Source organism: Myodes glareolus, chromosome 2, assembly GCF_982192425.1.
Source record: "Myodes glareolus chromosome 2, mMyoGla1.1, whole genome shotgun sequence".
NCBI lineage: Eukaryota > Metazoa > Chordata > Mammalia > Rodentia > Cricetidae > Myodes > Myodes glareolus.
In genome coordinates this window covers 15,660,819-15,685,712 of record NC_142027.1, presented here as the reverse complement: position 1 = coordinate 15,685,712, position 24,894 = coordinate 15,660,819, and the positions used below count along the sequence as shown (strand labels likewise).

Sequence of the window (24,894 nt, the reverse complement as noted above, 5' to 3'; positions counted from 1 at the left end):
GAGCACAAAAAAAAAACGTTGGACTGGAATAATACCTCAGTCGGTAGAGTGTTCAACTTTCAAGTACGAGTTTATGAGTTTGATCACCAGGATCCATTTTGAAAAAAGAGCTGGGTATGGCAGCATGTAGCTGTAATCTCAGCAGAGGGGAAGGGGTGTAGAGACCCTTGGGGCTAGCTGGCCAGCAAAGCTAGCCTGCTTAGAGAACTCCAATCATGAAAAGCCCTATTCCAGAAAGAAAGGTGGTGAGCATCGGAGAAATGCCAGACAAGGTTGTCCCCTGATCTCTACATATGTACATGTGCACAGACACACAGACAAACATACCTGCATGCAAACAAACTTGTATGAATTCTGAAGAGTAGGCTAAGTGGCCAGAATCACAAGAATGAAAAAACCCAAAAGGTCTGAAGGCCAATGGGTTTCTGCAGGACATGTAGCCTCTGTCCTTCTCTCAAAGGCTAGAGATTATCTTAAAGCAGGCGGAGTTGGGGGGCTGGCGGTAACTGAAAACAACAAAGCCCCTCTCTCATGTGTATGAGCCCACCTCACCAGCGAGGTGAGGTGAGAGTCTCAGTAAGTCTGAGCGACTTCCCGGAACACCCCTTAGGACGTCAGCGCAGCTTCTCCCATTGGCTTCAGAGCTTTGCAAAGGAGGCAGCTACAACATCACATTTTTAGTTTTCTGAGAAAAGGAGGCAAGAGAAAATCTGTAATCAACCAGGTCACACGTGCAGGAAACAGCAGAGCTGGGAAATGGACTGATCTAATTTTCATGAAGCATTTAACCCACTATCCAGAGCAAAGGTGCTCCATGAATTACTAGTGCCCTTCCCCCAGTAACCATGGGCTAACCATGTCTCATATTAGTAATAGCTGTAGTGATAAAAACAGCAACAGGCTCATTCCTGCTTACTGAGACTCATGTACCAAACGTGGGTAAGGGAACTCACATTTATCATATTATCACTATCCTGCAGCAGGTGAATATATCACTATCCTTCACAGGTGAAGACAGGCTGCTGCACACTTGAATATGACTTATGATATAATAAATAACAGTACCAGGCCACAGAATCAGAGTCCCAGGTAAGAGCAATGAACCCTAAGTCTCCCAGTGGTCCTAACGAGAAGTCCAGGTATCTTCAAACACCTCTCCACACCCAAGATGTTTCAGTGCATTCCAGACTTAGCTCTTCACGGCAAGTTCTTCACACTTCTCTGAGAATACAGACTAAACTTTAGGACAAGATGTAGAATTTTACCGGGTTGTGAGAATAAATAGGACACTCACATGGGTTGGAGGAGGTGAGAGAAGAAAAAAGCAAACACTGTAAGTCAGATAGAAAACATTCCAGCCACAGAGCAAGGGGTACAGAAGACCCGAGCAAATGCATGCTGTTGGGACTCAGACAAAAGCAAGAGGGGGAGAATTCTCAGAGAGGAATACATTGCGAGAGATTGCAGGTGGGTGAGGGCAGACCACAAGGCTTTCTTCAAGTACAAAACCAATCAACACTCCTGAGAAACCCAGGAAGAAGTCTGGGACGGTTTTCACGACTATTTGTTTCAAAGGAGTCAAGGTTGGAAGGCAGAGGACCGGGCTGGGGTCGTTGCAGTTATCTATGTGAGAAGGAAGTAACCCTGTCTCAGGCTACGAGGGCAATGGGAGATTGAAGGTCAAATCTACAGAATCTAGTAGAAACAAAGCCTACCCCTGATGGGCAAACTAGAAGACGCTTCACACTGAAAATGATGAGGAGCACCGGATGTTGTTCATTTGTCCTCAAAATAAACAAAGAACCAACCCCGACTCAGGTACTCTTTACCTTACCCCACTACATACGCGTACATCAAAACGATAACTACAGACCCAAGAGATGTTTACTCATATTTACTTTAAAAACTTTTTCTGTTTTACCACTTTAGATGTACCGACAGTCTATAACATTTGCATGCTGACAACAGGCTGGGAAACAAATGTTCTGGGAGGCATTTGAATGGCTAAGACACTTTCGCAAGTGGCCAAAATACTTCTCCACTAACTCCGCACGTGTCGGAGTTTTGTTTCATGCTGTGGGTCACTTCTGGGCTCTCAAGAAGAACACGTGAGTAAATTACACAGCTCTACAATGCTGTCAAGCAACATGTCACTGCAGCTATGACAATAATAGCTGGCAGATGGGTTCTTTAGAGAACTCCTTGCAGATGGCACAAACTAAGTGGAGGGTTCAAGATAGGCTAAAAACAAAAGAAGTGAACACTAAAAGTTTCAATTAGATCTTTCAAACCTAGTCAAGTGGATAGAGCTGAGCCTCACAAGCACACCACACACAAACATACACTCACCTGTGAACACATAAACAGTGGGATGTGTGTTCAAGAGAAGAATAACTGTACCTCTCTATTAACAATACTGGTTTTGAAATAATAAAAAAAAACATTTTAAAAAACTTAATGACCAAAAATGGCTAACAGTTTTGTAGTCTTTAAAACGGTCCACACAGGTACAGCAATCCTGATACTGTTGCCAGAGCCTTCTGAAGTGAGCGACGGAGGCAAAGCAAGATGGAAGCCAGAATCTCACAGCGGGGTGAGAGTTTACAGACAAGAGCAGGGGGTAGAACATGGCCCACTTGGTAGCAGAGTAGATTTGGATCACCAGAGTGAGCTCCTATGGCGGCTGACAGAAATACAGAGAGCTACAGAAATAGCTACAAGAATACATAATACAAGAGAGAAGAGGGCCAAGTGGATTTCTTTACTCTATTGACACCGAAGCAGACATGTCCATAGCAATGAGCTAGGTACTGGGTTTTTATATTATTCTCTTAATAGGAGATAGGACTCTGGGGAAATGGTTGATTCTAAGAACTTAGAATCAACATAAGCAGCATCTTGTCATAATCACAAAGTTTTTAAAGGTAGAGTATATCAAATGAGTAAAGGAGTCAACTCCCAACAGTTAAATTTGGGAGGATTTGAGCACACAAACATAATAAAAGACTTCTATGTGAGATACACACACACACATTTGCAACACACACACTCTGTAGGACAGAATTACATATCAACATATAATAGGTGCATCCATAAGCCTAACTGATGAAACAATGGAAAAAGACAATCTCCTATGCAGAAGAACTGCAGATAATTTACACATATAAAGTCTATCCTAGGAAAAGTAATACCTAGTTCTCCATCATAATCACAGGCGGTGTGTAATGACTTTCTTTAAGAGGGTACTGTCCTCAAAGGGGGAAAGGGACAATCCTGTGGGTTTATCCGGATTCACCACCTCAGCCAAATGGCTACATCAGAAGTGATGTACCAGGAAGTAACATGTGCTCTTTTATGATGCACGGTATTCTTTACTTCTGTGCTCTTCCATCTAGGCAAGAGAAACTTCCAGAGCAAAGACATCCTCCAAATTATAGTTGGCCAAACTATCAACATTGTCGAGAGACTGACAGTGAAGAGGGTGCTCAGGGATCTGCTGTATCAGTGAAAAATGCTTTCCTGGGTGGAATCCTAGGGCAGAAAAGGAACACCGAACAAAAGCAAATCAGATGTAAGCAAAGGGTGGATTTCAGTTAATAATATCACATCAAAACTAAAAAAAAGTCAAATATGAAAAGAGTTCAAAGCCGTTTGCAACCTCATTAATGTTATACATCTTCAAAACATATATGGAATTACTATGGCTGGGAAGAGTAGGCGCTACAACGCATTCTTCTGACACCTAGCTTACAGAACTTGGCTAGTTTTCTTAGCAAAGTAATTTGTATGTTTGTAGCATGTGCTATTTAGAGTATTTTAAAGGATTCCAAGAATTTAAAAAAAAAGTTTCTTAATTGTGAACCATAAAAGACATTCTTTGCTGTCCAAATTTAACTTTGTCTTGGGAAGGTAAGCTGATTGGTCGCAGAATTCAATTCCCCTTTACAAATGGGGAATCCCATGCCTGATGAGGCTCAGCCAAAAGTTCATTTCCCTGCACCGAGTTTCCTTACCAAGAAACTTGAGTAACTTAAGCTACTGATGTGTGGCATTTCTGCAGCCTTCTTCTTCTTCTTATCATTATTATTATTATTATTTGGACAGCATTAACCGTTAGACACATTCTTGATTTTGTTCATCATGGGTCTTTTGTTAGGTGTAATAATATCAACTTTTGTTTAAAAATGAAGCATGCACCTTTGCTATGTCAAATCTTTGTGTGTTGAGGAGCACGCGTTGGCTGTCTTCCCCCACCGAGGGTTCTGGACACTGAACTCAGGCTGGCACAGCAAATGTTTCTACCTACTGAGCCATCTTGCTAGCGCCTAATTTTAAATTTTTGAATTAGAAAAGTTCAAGGGGCTGGAGCTATGACTCGGTGGTTAAGAAAACACATTATTCTTTCAGAGGATCAAGTTTAGTTCCCAATACCCAGGTGGAGCGGCTCACAACCATCTGTAACGTCTGCTCCAGGGTATCCGGTGCGTTCTGTTAAACTCCATGGGTATCTCTATCACACATGCATCTATGCACATATCCACATAATTAAAAATAAAATAAACCTTAAAAAAAAGAAGTTTCTAGATTTGTAGACAACACAGAGGGATCTGGTGAGTTCCACATAAAAACCTCTGTTTCTCTTATCCAAAATGTTTTGTTTCAATTTTGGATTTTGGAATTTATGGACATATATGATATTATTTTGTGAATGAGACTCAAATATAAAATACATTTATATTTCATATATACATTATACACTTGGTACCAGTAATTTCATGCAACTTTTTTTCCAGTATCTTGCTATATAGCCCCCAGCTGTCCTTGAACGCTTACCCCTCCCATCTCCACCTCCAAAGAGCTGGCTTATAGATGACAGCGCGCTGACCCTTCCACAAAACCTTTCATGATTTTTTCCATGAAACAATTTTTCACAGGGTGGGATTTTCTTTTTATGACAAAACAGGGGCATTTAAGAACTTTCCAATTATGAAGCTTTTTGTAATTCAGATTTTATGATAAGAATGCTCAATCTATAATGACAGTGACACTATAAAAAATGCTTACTGGTCAGAGGAGTTCAAAGAGGAACGAGAATAAAAATTGAAACTTAGCATAATCTGATACAATTTTAAGGGAATACTTAAATTCCCTGAGCCCCACTGAATGCCAAGCTGCCCTGGAGCTGTGTCCATAGAGGGTACAGGAAAGGAGACATACTGCTGGCAGTGACGCATCAAGAGTCTATGCATACTGGTTCAACAGAAATACAAAGTAGGCCACATGTGTGGTCTCAGCCACATTTAAAAGAGCAATATATAGTTTCCGTAATATATACACATACCTATGTAAGGAGATATATATATATATATATATATATATATGACTTTAGTAACGTACTTTATTTATCCTGGTACAGACTATATTGGCTTTTCAATGTGTAATCATTGTAAAGGCAATTCTCAAAGCATGCTGTATTTTCCCATCACTCCACCCCTCTACACATGGTGTCCCTTTACACCTGCAGAGCTCTCTGGACCAGCTATGTCTCCATGCTGTGTGGCCGCGTGTGGTGGCCAGCAGTGAGCACAGCAGACTTTGCATCATGTTTTAGAGATCAGGAATTTCTCCTGAGGGCCACTGAGTTCAAGGAGAACAGGCAGAGGTTATGAGAGAACATGAAAAGCCCAAGGCCCAGGCTAGCGGAGACACAGGAGGGTGAATCAGAATACACCACACAACTCCATTTTATTCAGTATGTGAGCATACTGTCCATTTTCGGCACTGAGACGGCCGCCTCCAGGATTCCTTTTGTTACTACTTAAGCCGTATTTATCAGCAAACGGCGCTCCTTCCCCACTGCATTTTCGATGGTTCTGCTGTTATACTTTGTATTTATGGATATGTGACTAATTCAGATGTGGCAACCGAAGGACAGCTTCCTTCAGGCCTCAGCCTCCTCGGGTTAAATTCGGTCTCATTTCCTGGGAGCTGCAAAGCAGACACTGCAGGGACACCCTGCTAAATCGTGCTGCTTCTTGCAAACACAAACATCTTTCCTGGTTGCTTTTTCCCTCTAACACTTCCCTTTTTTCTACCTCATTAAAAAAATTTCAAAACCACATATATTTTTAAAAGATGTAGTAAATTAGAGTTATATGTGGTTCTTTAAAAAGAAAAAACAAAAACAACAACAAAAACCACGTAATTACTCACAGAAGGCCAACCAGACTGAGGTACAGGGAGGCGGCGAGACAACCACCAGTCATTAGCAAATCCTTCAAGCACACCAGGAAGTAAGTGCACACAGCATGCTCTTCCATATGCCCTATTCGGAAACCCCTGTGTGAGGCAGGCTATAATGAAGACCAAAAGAGGCACTTGGAGGGGGGAGCTGCTGCCGGAGCTCTGGCCCATCCCTCTGCAGTCCCTGCCTCACACTTCCGGACCCTTTCCACATGGCCCAATGCCTGCACACTGCAATCAACAACTGTGCTTTCAAGATCAACAACTAATTCTGTGGTCTCAGCCCTCAGGTTCCCTGACCACCCTACCCCACCACTGTCTTCCTTGTTTTCCCTCTTCTCCACCTGACTCCCCCGTGCAGAGAGCCTGGTTCTCTGTTTTCTACCTTAGGCTCCTTCTTTCTCTCCCACGTCCCCGTTTTTTAATAGTTTTGATTATCTGTCTTCTGTTCTGCGTTCCTCTTCCATTGTCACTCAGGTGTACTGGCCATTCTTAAGGACTCAACAACCTTCCCTATTCTTTCAAGGCTGACCTTTCACCGGGCAGTTCTAGTCACCGCTAGACACGCCCGTCTACATGGAGGCCATTGCTTTTCTGAAACATACGTTAGAATCTGCTTGTCCAACCAACTTTTCAAATCTCATGACTGTACACAAAGAACAATGGCCCATTTCTCATTGGATCAGTATCTTACAGAAGAGAATGAAAGAAAGTCACAGTACTTAACAACAACAACAAAAAACTAGGAAGAAATGAGGACACACCACTTGAAACCGACACAGCATTTAACTGGGCATCAGAACACTACAGACAGTTTTCAGAGCCCCGCTGCAGTGCAGCAAAGAGAATCAGGACTCGCCGTCACACCAGCAACATACCCAAGGATGTGCAACACAGCCACTAAAAGAATTAAAAATACAGCAGGCTATCATGGTGCATCAAGCTCTTTAGAAAAAATATCTTTTGGAAATCACCTGTATCTTTTCAAAGGGGATACACCCCCAGATAAATGGAAACCTCTTTTTGCTACTGTGACACTCTGGTCTTTGAAATGCCACCGAGATTTGTAAACAAGGCTTAGGTTCATTATTGTAAATCAATTCTCTGGAGTTTATCATCAGAGAGCTGAAATAATTGAATTTCTGGACATCTACAAAGGAAGGCTGGGCAAGAAATAATTATATTAAGGCTTCAAAAGGTAGATCCCTAACTATGCTTTAGCAGCAAATCCCCCTGGAGGATTCCGATCCACTTCTCTAATGCGGTGCTTTATGATGATAAGTGAGTTATATGTCTACACCTGCTGATGCAAATATAATCTAAGCAGGATGGCGAATCTCTGCTAACAGAACAGAAAGCCAGAAAGGAAGCTTTAACAATAATGACTTTTAAGAATAAAGAGGATATAGATTATTAATATATAACTAGAACTTTACTCTCTTCAAAGGCCCCAGAGATATCTATAGTGAATTAAAGGGATATGAATAATTATCTATAGTGAGTTAAAGGGATATGTATCATTTGAGACTTCTGGTCAGCTTTGAACTCAACACCTGACTAAGAAAAACTGTTTCTTAGTGGACTGAAATGTGTCACATAGCAACATGAAATGAGGCTCTTCTTCAACCTAATAATCTTTTATCACCACAAGCTCAATCAAAGACAGAAATAGACTCCTGCTCCTTTTGCCGCTTTCTGCTTGACTGAATCTGATAATGAAAATGTCTGTTCCTTTCAGAGGGAGCTCAAGTGTCACTCAGTTTTTACTCACCAGGCAGAGAATGAATGCAGTTGTTTGGATGCAAAAAATCATTTGAATATGCAAAATCACTTAAATATGCATTATAGCCAGCTGCGGCACGCTGACGGGTGCGGCAGTTTGGAACTCTCATCAGCAGAAGCGAGGCATCACACAAAGGTGTTCATGCTGCCAGCTCCATCCGTGCTCCCCTCTGGACGTGGTCAGCCACTGGTCAGCCATGCCTTCCTTTCCCGGCTGGGTACTCAACCAGAGAGCAGCGGAACAGAGCCAAAGTCCATTTCCTTACCCCACAGTCTTCCAGGTCAACAGACCGAAGTCACATGAAAAGACTAACTTCGGTTTACCTCTCCAGGGAGCAGATATTTGGCAAGCAGACACCAAGCTTTTAATTGTCCTTAAACCATTTCTCAAAGTAGGAAGACACAGGCAGAGAGTTTGAAAATTTGAAATCTCTCATTTTATGTTAAATATTTAGAAAGGAGGACACTATGTGATTAAGACTTACAACTAAAGGGGGTACCCCTTCAAATAGTATGATTTCTGACTTTCCTTTAAAACGATAACACTAGTTAAAACTCACATTCCAAGAAAGTTGCTGTTTTTTTGTTCCAAAATGTTGTGGTTTTGGAAAAATGTTGAGGGAAACTACAAATACCTAGCAGCATCTTCTAAGAAAAGTGTGAGCGAGGCGGACCTTCCAACAGCATTGCTGCTAGCCTACTCTAAGAGCTCCACGACCTAAGCTCAAAGCAGCTTAAGTTATGTGAAATGGTCCTTAAGGTCATTCACCAGGAAGGAAAACGAAGCCAAAGGTCACTTCCTCCTCTTGACCTGACTCATGTCACATGACAGACTACACATCTTCATCTTGGAGTAATATTCCAACTAATTAGCTCTCTCCTAGCCATAGCTCTTCAGTTTCTGGGGCAGGGGGTGGGGGGGATGTCTATGTACATAGGCCCCTGGAAACTTGTATGGTACAAGCATTACACAGGAGCCCATCTCTTTGGGAAAGCAGATCTGATGTCTGAAAAGCCAAGCGAGTACAAAGGGTATCTTTGATAACAAGTCCCATGCCAACAGAACATTCAACTACAACAATAAATAATAGGTCATATGTGTGTTTTCCTGAATTTTAAGCATTTATCATTCTTGACTCATTAGGCAACTCTAGTTGGCATTCCTACAGCAGGCAGCCTTCTGGCATTGTGCATGCAGATGACTTAACTCTCTTCTTCCCAGCTAGGACTCTTAAATGTTTATTTACTTGCTTGTTGCTGCTGCTGCTGTTATTGTTGTTGTTGTTGTTGTGTGTATTCAGGCAAGTGCAGGTCACTACACATATGGAGGTCACAGGATAACAACCGAGGGTCAATTCTCTCCAGGATCTGGGCATTGAGCTCAGCTTTCCCAGGCTGTGTGTGCACAGGCACCTCTATCCACTGAAGCACATTGTTGGTCGCTAGTTATTAGTTTTAGTATAACCCTAAGTTCTTCTTACAGAATAGCGTAATTCTAAAATAGAGACTACCCCTATATTTTAAAGAGATACTTGGCAACAAATCTTATATTTAAATTGAATTATCCAAAACCCTTTTTAGGATTCAAAATTTAAGAATGTGCTTAATTGCACAGCACCTCTTTAAAAATCAGCACATGCAAGCTTGCTATTGGCAACAGGGACCCTACTTTACAGAGATCTAATTAGTTCTTATGCAAGGAACCTAGAGTCCAGGAGACTGTGATAAAGGAAAGGAACCAAGGTTGGGGCATGTACATGCACAAATCTTTCTCTCTCTCTCTCTCTCTCTCACACACACACACACACACACACACACATACACACACACACACACACACACACACACACACACTCAACACACACACATAAATTCTTCAGGAGGCTGAGAATAACTCTACTCTTTTGCCTGTGACAGATTTTAATCATTCCAACTGGTATTCAGCAATAAATTAACTGATAAAAATAGCATACTGCTTAAACATGAGGTTTAATCTAAGAATTTTGTTTGGAAATGCCAGAGCTTGAACCCAGGACCTCACTCATGGCTGATTTCTAAGTTATATTATCCGCTACCACCATGTATTCATATAGACCTTTCCTGAAATTTCAAAATAAGCTGTGAACCAGGACTCCAGAGGTCACACAGAATCTGAGACTTTTCCCCCCAAGAAACCTGGCCTTGGACATAATAACTCAGGGCAGCCTTAGGGAAAGCACTGCATGGATGGAATTCCCTGGGGAGCTGGTGTGCTGTCTACAGTGAACAGCCAGGAAGAGGGGCTGTTGAAACACATCAGTATTTAGGAGTTCTGAACTGGACAAAAAACATGAGCCCGAGATGGAAAACAGGGAAAGAAAGAATGCACAAAGGAACAGCAAGACAAGGACTGAGAAAGCAGGCCACGGGCGACAGAATTCGGCAGCACTGGGCAGAACAAGGAATAGAAATGTGCTCAGAGGACTAGCCAATGCCACAAATAACTGGGGCTGAGGAGACAGACGCTGATGATGCCTGACTGTGGGGGGGATCGTGGGACCTGTAACCACCACATCAGGAGGCAGAACTGTGAAGGAGAGAACAAGAATGGACGCTCAAGAGATACCGGGAACCAGAACACTGAAGTGAGGGCCGGGGGTTCTCCAAAGAACAAAGAAAACATGAGAAGCCTAGATATTGCTGATAAAGGAAATCACACAGTCAGAAGGCAAAGGTCTTTATAAAAACAAAGGTGAGCGAGCTCCCGTCTTCAGCTGGCACCACATAGCATGCTGACTATAACCACGCTAATACTAAACACGCTCTCTATGTTGATCAGCACGGGATGACAGAAGGTAAATGACGCCTGCTGTCACCTCAGGGAGTGTTTGGCAGGAAAAGCCCCAGCTCCGTGTCTTTTGCCTTTCAGGAGACTCCTGTTCCCTTTCTTCCTTCCCCAGCATTCACTTAAGTCTTCAATTCATTCTTTCAACACATCCTGACAAGTGGGAAGTAAGCGCTGTGACATATTCTAAGCTCTGGGGGGTTTTCAGTGAACGAACAAAAGACCCAATCACCACAGAGCTTACATTTCACACAGAAACCAATTATCTCCAAACGCAAAAGCATCGCCAGAAAGCATTGTTAATCTTCTGCACCATGAAGTGTTTATTCCTAATATAGCCCTACAATTATTCTTTTCCCTAAGCAGACTCTCAGACTCACTGATGTAATACGTTCCTGACACATCGCTACCTCTTAGTCGTTTGCTATTAAAATTGGAAGGTGAGACGTGGCCACTGGTAAGATTCCTGCTATCAAGCCCTTATCCATGCTCTTGTGAGCAACCCTAGGAAGTCCACTGAGCCCCCAGAGGAAGAAGACATACATGCAGAGGCAGGCTGGGTGAGAAAAGGGATTGGTAGGCGTGCTAAGGAACAAGTGATGGTGACTTGGATAAATGCCTACTCTTGTGAACTCTTCACTTTAGGTCTCCCCACTGTGAGAGATGATATCACTCTTAGTCTGTCTGCCTTGCCTCCTCCCCAACATTACTATCAGTACAGTCTTAGATGGTACCAGCACCAAGACAGACAGTGATGTTCACATCTTTACTGTCTCCCCAAAGAGACAAGAACTGAAGAGGTGGTAGAATTCTTGAGAGGTGGAGGCTGGAGGGGAGGGGCAGGGAGGGGAGGTTATTGGTGGGTTTGCCCTCAAAGAGAGCTGTGACACCAGGCCTCCGCTTCCTCCTCTTCCATTATTGTTTTTATTTCTGGCCATGAGGTGAGTGGTTTGGCTCTACCATGTAATCCCATCACTATGTGTTACTTCACCACAAGGCCCAAAACAATGGGGCCAAACAACTATGCACTGAGCTACACCAAGAGCCTTCTCCTTGTCAGCCGATAGCAACCTGACCAACGACACAGGAGTCAAAACTGTTTCACACTGATATCTAGTATTTCATAAAATAACTTTTGTTGGTTTTCTTTTCAATGTTTTGTGCTTCTTCAGCTAAAACTAATGCAAGCCTATACTTTACATTTTGCTTCATTTTCTATGCTTTTATCTATACTGTAACTGTGAGAGGCTCCTACAGGCACACTAGGCCAGGCGGGGACTCCGCAGCAGGTAATCAGTGTCATCCCTTCCTCAAGCGTCCCGCCCTGCGTCTGGGCCGTCCCCCACTCTCCCGCTATCTGCACTTGCTGCTCTCCAGGCTGCTGCACAGCTGCTGCTCTGGGACTTTCTTTCTCTGTTAGTGATCAAAGCCAAAGCTGAAGGCTCAGTGACAGGAAAAGAGAAGGAGGGCCAGGGAGAAGGGGGTCCCTTGGGACACATCACCAGGAAGAGCTGAAATTCACCAAGGGGTATGTCAAAAAACAACAGAACACTTAATGAGCCACTTGGCGACCGCCATGACAAAATCTGCAGGAAAATATCGAGAGCTTTCTTTCTGTGTCCAGCACCTACCTTTGAACATATCACAAGATTCTTTATTTTTCCTCCCTCCAAGACAGTGTCTCCCTCTGTAGCCCTAGCTGTTCTGGAACTCATCATATAGACGAGGTTGGCATAGACCTCACAGAAATGTGCCTGCCTCTACTTCCTGAGTGCTGGGGTTAAAGACGTGCACCACCATGCTTGCCCATAGTACCCGCTGATACTGTTACTAAAATGTCTTTTAACTGGGTTTTAGACTCACTGTTATCTTGTCATTTCTTGTATTCCTAATGCTATTTTTGGATAATTATTTTAAAAGTCTAAAATACCACCCCTCTATCCTAGCCAACAGTATTTATCAGTCTAATATCAAGTATAATATCTTTGCTAATTCAATTTCAGTAGTCTTGCTAGAAATCTTACCTCTAAAACAGGTAAAAGGTTGTGTTTGAATGAGTACTCTGTAGATCTTTTATGAGGGCATGCAGTACCTAACTCATCATATTTATTAAAACTGAGATATGTGAAGTCTCTGGATTCCCACATTTGGATTTCTGGGCATTTACAGGATCCATAAGGTCTAAAACAAATGTCATTCCATCCTCTTGCCTACTTTCACACTTTGGTGACATGCATTTAACATTCTTATTAAATATTTTACCATTGGCTGATGTGCTTAAAAAATAACAACAACAACAACAACTTATTCAGCCTAAGTTCAACAGAAGAGCTACAGGACCGTTATCTGTCAGGTAACCGTTATCTGTCAGGTAACCAAACAGATATTTCTTAACTTAAAAAAGACTGAGAAGACTATAGTTCATTCAAAGAAGCAGACACCTAGAAAGCAAGGCAGATTTGTCCTAAAATGTTATTAGAGCTATAAAGTTCAAAATTCAGAGAATCAAACCTCTTTTAACTTCTCATTCTGAGCAAGGTCATGACTACCTACACATTTGGGGTATCTCTTAGCAACAGAGGCATACTGGCAGGTCACATTCCAGCTCCCCAGCTTATAATTTCTCTTCTAGATTACACTATGAACGATGCTTTGACTTTCTGGAATCAACAGTGGTTTATCTTAGGCAACATATTGTGCCATTGCTAGCTGGCTTCAATAGTGCATCCCTCATACCATGAAGAAAGAAGTCATTCACAAGGAAAGCGTTTGACAGAAAACCCAGCACCTTCCTGAGTGATGAGATGACACGCTTTCAGATCCACATGGTACATGAGAAGATGTTTACACGATCAAGTCAGATCCTATACTCTGGTTCTAGAAGTATCGAAACCAAAAAATAGAAGGAGAAGGCCAGCATGGAAGCCATCCATGCCATGGGAGAAAAGTGCCAAAGGCAACACGATACACTTCCCCGTCCCATAAGCAATGAATGGAAGATACTAAAAAGCAAGAATTCAAGGCAAACACAGGGTATAGGGATAACTCAACTAGTGCCATGCTGGGTCCTTCATAGGAGACAGAGGTCGGGAGGCTGCATGCCAGGAATGACAGGCATTTTTCTCAAGATTTGTTTTGAATGTTTTGAATTTCAATACAGCAATGCGGAAGACAATCTTACTCTTGCTTTTAGATCACATCTTTGTGGGAATAAACTTTAGTAAATGTCTCCTTTGTCTAAAGTATATATTTGGATACAGTTGGAGGTTTCAGAGAGTTCTTAGATTAAAAGTAACAAAAATTCTTTGTTTCAGGAGCAAGTTTTAAAGAAAAGAAAAGCCACTGATTACCTCTGTCATTATCAGAAGACTTTACCGCTCCAATTTATATGGTTCCAAAGGTCAGCATTGCCGTCTTTATCAACACAATATCTATTGGAGAATTTTAATATTTATTGTTTCAAACTCACAACCTTTCTTACATGATTTGAATTTATATAGCAAGTGGATAGTTATTCTAATGCTTTTTTTAAAAAGATAAATCACAAAGAATACTGATGATGAATGAAGAAATGGTGGGCTCTGGTCCTGATCTGAATACACTGCAGTTGTGTGACTTATAGTAAAAAACCTAACCTCTCTGGCGACTGACATTTTCCCCTATGTAAGAGGACCTCACAGAATAACAGTTCCAGTGGCTGCCCTATGCAATTACTAAGGACATGACACAGAGATGAAGGAGAAGTCAAGAAGTCAGCGGAAAAGGAAGGAAAGACTTGGAGAAATTAAGATTAAAAGAGTTACAATTTACAATATTCATGCAAACAATATGTACACGAGTTATGTACCCTCTTTAATTCTTTTTCTCAAAATTGAAGACATACCATGCATACACATTAGCAATATTTTTATTCCTTCTGTACCACTTACATTTAAGACATCTAGAAAATTTGTGACTGCCCAAAAAATAGACAATTTCGTATCTCGTAATTCTAATCAAAACTCACTGGCAAAGCAAGAAACAGGTGTGCTTTGCCTGGCAACTAACAGGTCCAATGGGAAAACGCCGGGGATTTATAAGATGAGAAACACAATAGAAGATTCAAACAGACCAGATGCCTCCTGGGAATATCTAATGATTGTCTAGTCTATTAGCAGTCAGGAACGGTTAGTGTCAGAGTGCTCATTCCATATCAGATGCTGAGCCAGACCTGCGAAATTTCCTGAGCATGTCACAAGCAGCCTGCCTCCCTGAATTATGTACTTCAACATCAAAGGAGTTCAGACTCTATTCAAAAGATAAAAGAGAAATCTGGTCACAGAGGCAAAAGGGAATTCAATCTTCCTCAGTTTTTCACAGGGTCTCTCAGAGGACTGAGAGTCACTCAGCCATTTTCCCTTTCCCCTGTCTGTCCTGTACATCTATATAACTCTCAGCAAGTGAAATGGTTCTAGGATAGTTAGGGGTAAGAGCTGAGAGCAGGACACTGTCATTACTAGCTGGTGTTTTTAATGATGGAACTAGTGTCAGAGGCAAATTGGTGAGACTGTTCCCCTGAGCGGTATACCAAGCTTTATCAATGTGGTTCCTGTGTGTTCATGGCATAAAATCTGGCTCCTTGTGGAAGCTCTACAGCATGAGGTCTGGATTTTGTTCAGATTAGTATCTGAACCTTATTCACTTATAGTCTCTTATTCCATACAGTAAAGAGCTTAGGGCCTTAGAAGACATTAAAAGAAGAAGGAAGAGGAAGAAAATGCACAGACCATTATTAGACTAAGAATCTGGTCAACGCTCCCTTCAGTATTTACTCACCGGATATAAAACGCAGGTGAGATCTTCATTCTAATGCCCCACTCCCATGTTTTCTGTTGATTTCTCAAACTACATGCACAAATAAATAGACCTCAGCATGTGTGTGTGTGTGTGTGTGTGTGTGTGTGTATGTATATGTCTATGTATATGTATCTGGGGGAAGGATGTGCATCTGAGTGGAAGTGCCCTTGAAGGCTACAAAGCTAGAAACTTACCAAGCGGCTGTGCCTCACCTGACCTGACTTGGGCACTAGGCACTGAACTTAGGCTCTTCAGAAGAGCAGCTGGTACTCTTGCCCACAAAGCCATCCCACCAGCCTGCAGATGCTCTTGTGGGGGTCCACTGCTAAGCAAATGCTATCTTCGCATGTCTCTAGAGTCTCTGGTGAGCTTTATCTGCAAAGTTTGGTCTGGAGCCCTTGTTGCTGAGGTGTCTGGGCTCAAACGCACTGCCTTGTACCTAGAAAAGGAGCTGGGACATTCTATCGGAGATTTCTTTTAGGTTTTATAAGAAGTTATCAATATTTGCCTATACTTTCTACATCCTTATTTACAGCCTTCTTACTAATTAATAACAATGGGAAACATTTATGGAATTTGTCCAATCAAATAGGGCTACCGCTACCAGGCTTGTTCCCATGAAATGGCAGCTAAGATGAGGCATAAGAGAGAAAATGAACTTAAGGCAGCATTCCCAAAAGACAAGGATGACTCTTTTGACAAGACAAAAATGAAAGTAAAATTTGGAGTTAGTGCAAGATTATGAGCCTTCCTTCGTGACCACGCCGTTTCCTCCAGTTTGATAAGAGTGAGTAGAAAACAAAACAATCAAACACATTTCATGACTAATTGCAACTTCAGACACAGAGCGTGCTCTAGGAAAGGGCCTTCTGAGGAATTAGTGAGGGGGGGAAATTCACTTTCTTTCTTCTGTGAAATCCTGGGAAGAAATACACCAGGCCTGCCACTGGTGAAACTGGACAGCAAAAATGGGAACGGAACAGCCTGTGAGACTCTAGGACTCAGTACCAGACGTTTCTCACTCAGTAGATGTGGGCGTTGTGGACAATAAAGCCCCGAGTCTCATAGGAAATGACACAGTATTTACCCGTAACCTACACACAACCTCTTTAATACTTCACACTACCTCTCCCAGGCCTGTGATACACATTAGTGGTATAACGCATGCCTCACCTATATAAAGTCCTACATTTATTCTCAAGCACCACAATGAATAATAAAGCAACGAATAAACCTCTCCTTACTTATAATATCTCATGCACTATAAATGATACACAAATGTAGATACAGTATTGTTTGGGGTTTGTGTCTCAGTTATTTTCCGCCCATGTTCGGATGAATCTGCAGATGTGAAACGCACAAATATGCACCAGCAATAGGACGGTGGTAGCATGCTGAAGGCATCACGTATGCACAGGACCATTGAGAACACCCCCCATCAGCACCAGCTGTGGGACGGCTGGTTGGCTCACCTAAGCAGCGGTAGGGAATCACGATGTGGGTATGGGTCTTGCACTGCTTGCGGCCTCGCTTACACCAGTTCTGGATGGTCACTGGCTGGTTGGCTTCCACCACGTTTGTGATCTGCAGTTCAGGGTAGACCTACGGAGCACAAGAGAAGGGGAAACCATTACTCGCAGCAAAGCCCGGCAAGCGCAGGGACCTGTTGGACCTCCACTGCCCTTAAGAGGTCCCATTATCCCCTGAAAGCCAAACAAGAGCTTCAGTGTAAGGAAAAAAGGGCTGACTGGCAGTGCCTAGTGCTTTGCATTTAAACTGCCCATGCAGACAGTGTCCAGAGGAGACAAAGTAGAAACATGGAGGAGTGGAGACTCTTGGAAGCATGAGGTCATTCTCTATGCAAAATAGACAGACTATTGAAGGCCATGGCTTGTAATGTTTTAAAGGAACACAGCTATTGATATACTTGAGGATATCGTCTTAACTGAATTTTAGCCCACTCTACTCTACCTGACAAGCATTTTATACCCAGAGCACAGTAGGTAGCCAGTTTCCATACAAACATCAGTTTCTGTCTTTCAAGTAGTTTACATAAAAATATTTTATTAAGAAAGCCTTCAAGAGGGCCATTTGAAGGATGGTACTCATGAATGCGCCTTCTTCAGTCACAAACTACTTATCTTGCTTGCTGATGGCTGCTCTTCCTAAATCACGCTGTTCGCTGAGCACTCGGAATGAAATGTCAAACTCAATCAACTAAAATGTATTTGCAAAATATCAGACCACTTCTATGTAATAATAATGAGTAGAGACTTGAAAGAAAAATAGTAACATAAAACGTGCCTCTAAAGTGAGCAGATTTGCAAGATAAATAACAATAGACATAGCTGACTAAAGGCATTAAGGAAGCAGATGGCTCCAACTGGAGGCTATGAATGTAGAGGCGAAGGTGAGGACGTGAAGGGAATTAGACACAGTCAAAAGATTGTAAGACAATGGAATTTGAATCCAGGAATGGGCTAAAGCGTTTGCTGTAGACATATCGGAGAAACTGAGCCGGGAAGAAGCAGTCCTTGGGAGAGTGTGAGAATTAAAATTAAGACTCTCAGGAAAGCCTCAATTACCGGTAATTGCAAAGAATATAAATATGGCCATCAGAGGGAGTAGATGATTAGAGAGGAAGTCAAGGTCACGGAAGGAATGAGAATCATGGGTGTGAGAAACTGGAGCACTGGAGGAATCCCCAAGTCCTCAAAATCACTTACAACGTACAAAAGAATTGTTGTAGTGGATGACAGAAAGCCAGGAGCAGAAGACTCCAAAGACTGAGGCTGTGTGCCGTGGGATTAGTGGGCGCAGGGCCAACTCCAACTCAGGAGAATGGTGGTCTAGGCTGGCTGAAAGCACAGGAGTGCATAGGTGAAGTGGGTTATGGATGTACAGGAATGAGCAGCTTGGAAGTGGAAATGCAGGAGAACACAGCCTTGGTTGGTGGGTACAATGCTGAGAACTGGTGAGGAGAACCAGGTTCGGCAAGAGGATCATGTCCACCTGTGTGTTATGGATATGGAGTACTTTGTTTATAATTATCAGAGTGACCTTGACTTTATTTAAAATGCTGACATCTTGTTCGTTGTGATTTTTTTCATTGATTATTATTCTCTCAAAATACTGTAAAACAGCTGGGATGTGGAGGCATACACCTTTAATCCCAGTACTCAGAGAGGCACAACACCAAGAGCAAGCCCTATACAAGCTACAGAATGTGGGTGACTAGGACATGCCCACACAGGTTCATGACTTGCCTCAGCTGTACTGTGAGGTGTGTAGATGAGGCAGGAATCCTGAGCATCTCTCCACCTTCCTTTTCTGTTTTGTTGTTCGTCTTGTTTTGCTTTTTCTTTTGGTAAATATACAACTTCTCTTTAAACAACTGTATACTTTTTTTAAAAAGGCATCGGTGAGAGTAATCGTGTGGACTAAATTCAGTGGTGGAGTTTATGTGAGGAGAACACACACTAATACATAAGTCAGAACCTATGAGATTATTCAGTGGATAAAGGCACCTGCTGGCCTCAGTCCAATTTTCCGCGCACGCACACACACACACACACACATACACACACACACACGGTAGTGCCTGTTCACCCACACACATCCACATGTATGCACGAACAATAGAAAATAAAAATAAGAGACTGTCACTTGTAAGTCAGAGCCCTGCACTGGGTTCTTCCAACGCAGCCAGCAGTTTACCTTCAAAGGGCACAGTTATCTTTACTTCATCTTATTTTGTGCTTCAGTATCTTTAACACTTTGGTCCATGCATGTCAAGGCGCCCACAAGGCTCTCCTTGAAAATGTCACTAAAAATTTTACAGCCCCACAGCTTTACTCTGTATAATGAAAGGCAAGTAGCTTTGTGTACAGAAATATAATTCTCCCACCTTTCCTTGGTTATCAGACCACAAACGAACAGCACTCCCGAGTCATAAACTCGACGGCATGAGAGTTCGCCCTGGGGGACATGACTTTTCTGTGCAGTAAAGTGTGAGTTACTGCATTTTTCTAAAGGATTCCAGCTGGCACTTCATAAATGCTGCCCTACCGCGAGGCTTCTTAGACGTCAGTTTTCTGTAAATCCCTGTAATAGACAGTCACACTGCATTTTCTTCTTTTCCATTTAAACCAACAAATTATGTTTACAAACTGACGGGTAAGAGAAGGGGCCTCCTTGCTTCCACTGTTCACACACCATCATCAGATTCCTGGAATAATGTCTGGTGCAGTAGACCAGTAAATTATTCAGCTCCCGGGGTCTAAGCAGGAAGATTGCAAACTGTCAAACTAAAACCGTGAACACGTGGCTCTCCCTTGAGACTACCAGAGCTTCGAATGGTGATCAGCCAGACAATTAATTTCCAATTCCATCCACAAAATCTAGGACGCATGTGTGACTCTCTGGGCTTCTCCACTTCCCTCCATCTTACTGACGGCAGTGTACATATGCAGGAAGATGTGGAGATCATAAAATCTGAACTGCATAACCCGCGTAGTCTGTCTATTTCTTTAATTAATAAGATGGCCACAGTCACTTCAACCTGATGTGGTCACTACTTAGGGATGAAGAATTATTCATTTGCAATGGCCTAAGAGAAAAATATTTTTGCTGTTCTAAAATCCAGGAAGTTTGTTTAAAGGGGAAAAGATGATAAAAAAAAATAAAGGAGCAGATTTTCTTTTGAAGTATTGAACGACAAATCAGGTAATCCGATGATAAAGGAGCAAACCCCGACAAAGCAAAACCACACACACACACACACACACACACACACATACACACACACACACGAAACACCTTTATTTTTAAAAGCTACAAAAATAAAGTCTGAATGTTTGTCTAAGTAGTTCCAATAGAAGTCTACAGAGACAATAATACATTTTTATGATTGTGTATGAGATCATAGTTTTAGTCAAGAATTAAAAGTTAAATGGTGCACATGGTGATGCATGCCTTACGTCTCAACACTAGGGAGGGTCTCTGTGAGTTTGAGGCTAGTGAGCTTCCAGGCAACCAGGGATACAGAGAGAGAGACCTTGTTTCAAAACACAAAACAAAAAAAAAGTTAACAGAATTACAATACATAAATGACCTTGTAAAATAAGTTCCTAACTTTTCATTAATATTTAAACACAAGAACAGCTCTATATTTAATATTTTCTTGTGGCACAGTAAGTTTTAATAAAGGAGGTAAAAGTGCCATGGGTCTCGTGTGTGTGTGCGCGTGCGTGCGTGTGTGCGTGTGCGTACTTGTGTGTTATGTGTGCACGTGCAATTGTAGGTCAATGCTGACACATGCCTGCTATGTCACATGTGTAGAAGTTGAAGTTGGAGAATAACTTCTGGGGTCAGTACTCAATTTCCGAGTATTTTGTGTAACTTGCATGTACTTTACATGCAAAATATGCATTGTTAGTGACAGTTGTCACTGATGATGTTCTACCAGAACGACAGTACAAGGGACGTGAATAAACCGTAGTCTCACTCCTTTCTTTTCTACAGTACTTGTGTGTGAAGTTGTTTTCTTGATTAAAATAAGGACTTGGGGGTGTGTGTGGAAAGATGTCTCAGCAGTTAAGCGCACTAGTATCTTTCAGGAGATCCAGGTTCAATTCCCAGTATCATCACGGTGGCTGGAAACTACCTAGAGTTCTGGAGAATCCAATGCCCTCTTCTGACTCGGGGTCATGGCATGCATGTGGTGTACACACCTATCATGCAGATAAAACATCCACACACATAAAAGAAAAAAAAATTTGTAAACGTTTAAGTACAAGTCTTTGAAAGACCATATTTGCAGATGCCTAAAGCAAGGCCAAAGCTAGGCCTATGTCAGCTATACCCAATTCCTACTGGTCCTCAGCTATGGAGCAGTCACTGTAGAAATACACTGTATTTCAAGTACAAGGATTCTCACCTGCAATCCTCTCATGGTGGAGGGCATTTAGCAAGCCCCATTTTACCTCCACAGCTCTGTCTCTATAGCTACCTGGTGCCAGACCAAAGCAAAAATATAACTTCCTTCTCTTGCTCAAGAGTTCTGACTATATACAGGCTCTCACTGGTGACAAGGATACTTGGTCGGGCATTAGGATAAGCCAGAGTAAAACATGCAAAGGCAAGCTAGGCATCAGGATGATGATGTTGATCCAGGGAAGTAAAACAGGACTAGGTGCAGAGAGAAACGGTGCCGCAGAGCGAGAGACTCAGAGCAGTTGGACTCCAGGCCTCTGAAGCGTAAGGCAAGTGTATTCAGAGTCAAAGAAATACCGCTTTTCAATATCTCTCTTGAAAATATAATAAAAATCAGCTTCATGGTCCTTATAATTGAAGAGGAACTAAGGGAACAACCAACTTCATTTGCTGGTTCCTCTAGTGTCCCTCCTTGAATCCTTTTGTTTCCACAGTCAGACCACTTCATCCCATGACTGCTCTCACTCAGGGCCCGACAACTGGCCAAGTGGACATCTATGCATCTATTCTGATATATATATATATATATATATATATATATATATATATATATATATATAATGTATATCTGACAAATATTTAACGTTATTTCTGGTTAAAGTCTGATATTATTCACGACAGAAATATTCTATATGCATTAAACTCCCTTTGGGCGTCACATGCCTATTTCTTTAATGCACTATTTAAACAGTTACTGGATTGTGAGCTTTTTGAGAAAAATAACCTCCAATATTATTCTAAATATTGGAGAGGTAGTAGATAATACTTCTAACAGAAACTTGGGGCAAAATAGACTAACACAAACAACATATGGCTGAAGAAAAAGTGTTTTTGTTCACAGCAGTAATATCTTAAAGGACATTTCTATTTTGTTTTCGTGTTAGAACCATGTAGTACTTTAACTACCAGAAGCCTGCATGTAACCTGTGGTGCTTCAGGACATTTTTGTGCACAGGTCAGTAAACGGCAGGAGCAACCACACCCGTGGTGACTTACAGAACTAATATTGTCCCTGGAATTGTCCCCATGTCATTTATATAGAACAAAACCCTTCTAGGAAAAGCTCCAGAAGTGGCCTGATCATGAGACACTGTTTGAAATGGACCAATTCAACTTCTGAAAGCACGTATTCAAGCAGAAAGCAAAAGTATACAATAACAGAGGGCTTCCCAAATGCCAGAGAGCGCTGCAAACATTTCCTGGGCAGCACGTCACCCGGTTCTCAGGAGTAATTGCCTCACTTCACAGATGAGGAAACCAGGCATTAACAGCTAACGTCGGTGTCTCTTCCAAGCACGCAGAGACCATATTAACAGTATGCTTTCAGCTGCGTAAACTTCGGTGCATAAGCCGAGACAGGGTGTATGCAAGAGAACACACTCCTGTTTCTAGATTTAAGTGACACACTTTAAAGTTGCTGAAACCTGATGAAAAATTGCATCCTAAATTGTTTTCCACATCAGTTCTGCTAATGAGAGCGGGTATAGAAAACAGAACATCTCGTTTAGTTGAGAAAGAGAAATGGAAGCTGAAAAGTTGTCTCTGCTTGCGACTTAATGAGGTGCTGAGAGGCAACACGCAGCTGACGAAACACTTCTGTAATGTCGGGGAGGAGAGCGGGCCTGTGTTTTCACAAGGATGCCTTACATGAGGCGGGAGGCAAAATGCTGCTGAGCGAGAGTTCGTTTCCCAACAATCTGACCCAATTCTGCCTCTGACACTGCATATTAACATGTTGTTACAGCCACACATTCGCACTTGGTGCTGGAAAATGTGAAGGAGCCTTCTTTGGCTCACATGCTATTGCATTTCCAAAGGGCTCAAAGTAAAAGCAAATAGGGGACGCCAAACACGCCAGGCAGGACACAAAAATAGATGTGTACAAACAGTAGCTGTATACACATTGCCTAGTTCATATATTAATTTTCTCTCTGTTAGTTCTTATTGTCAACTTGACACAACCAAGAGTCATAGGGAGGAGGGAGACTCAGGGGAGGGTTTGTCCAGATCTGACTGGCCTATGTTCATATGAGGAATCGTCTTGATGGCTGGTTGATGTGGGTGGTGCAACCCTTGGGCAGGAGGTCCTGGGTTGTATAGAAAGGTGACTGAGCACTAGCCATGGGGAGCAAGCCAGTAAGCAGTGATGCTCCATGGTTTCTGCTTCAGGTCCTGTTGGAGTTGCTGCTCTGATTTCCCTCAGTAATGGAGTGTGACCTGGAAGTGTAATATGAAATAAACCTTTTCTTCCCATAGTTGGATCCGGTCAATGTTTTAACACAGCAACAGAAGGCAAACAAAGACATACACACTCTTGCTGTATTTTTTTATCCTTAATTTAGATTGACATCTCTTTTAGCACTAAGTCCCAAGCAATCCTTGCATCTTAACAGACCCCTCCATGAACAACACATACCCATAACCCATATACAGGAAGTATGATCTGTCTATTCAAAAACTGTCCCACTTAATATGAATTCTTAGGTCTTTTAAATATCAACACTATAATGATTGTGTGCTTATGATTTGGGGTCAGTTTTGAGCTGGCAAAGTTGGAAGACAAAAGCAACCAGTACACTCCTGTCATAGTCAGCTTAGGCTGGAGACCTGAGCCAAAGGTAAGAACTTGAGGAGAGGGAACTTCCACTCTTCATCACACTGGCCGAGGGCATGTCTGTGGCCATTGTCTTCATTGTCAGGTGATACAGGAGGATCCTGGGCCCTGCGGGCAGTACCATCCCTAGTCAGGTGGGCCTGGGCTGCATAGAAAAGACAGTTGAGCACAAGCTTGGATCAAGCCAAGCAGTATCAGTGACCCTCGATGGCCTCGGCTTCAGTTCCTGCGTCTAGATTCCCGCCATGGTTTCTCTCACAGATGGAGTGTGAACTGTACACTGAAATAAATCCTTTACTTGCCACGTTGCTTTGGGTCCTGCTGTTTATCACAGCAGCAGAAAGCCAACTAGGACAACCCTGAAAGATGTTAGATTGACAAGAAAGATAAGAGCAAACTGTTTAGTCTTTCAATAATTTTTTTTTTCATATTACAGAAGAACTAAGAGAGAAATACCCCTTCCTCGGAATCCCATATTTGGTTATATAATAAATTCTAGAATAGAAAGTTAGGGAACGGAAATAGCTGTGTTAAATTCACATATCAAGCTTTTTTGTTTATTTGCTTGCTTGCTTGCTTTTCAAGACAGGGTTTCTCTGTG

The 24,894-nt window shown here is 42.2% G+C and overlaps 1 protein-coding gene across 6 annotated transcripts in view; it reads right to left on the bottom strand.

The window, feature by feature from the left end:
- The window catches only part of App (amyloid beta precursor protein), a 228,801-nt gene that overhangs the window by 138,669 nt on the left and 65,238 nt on the right, over positions 1-24,894 (bottom strand). For all 6 annotated transcript variants that reach the window (XM_048422327.3, XM_048422326.3, XM_048422328.3 and 3 more), the window contains exon 3: positions 17,158-17,287. In XM_048422327.3, the coding sequence (XP_048278284.2) occupies positions 17,158-17,287 (130 nt within the window). The remainder of the gene's footprint in view (positions 1-17,157; positions 17,288-24,894) is intronic.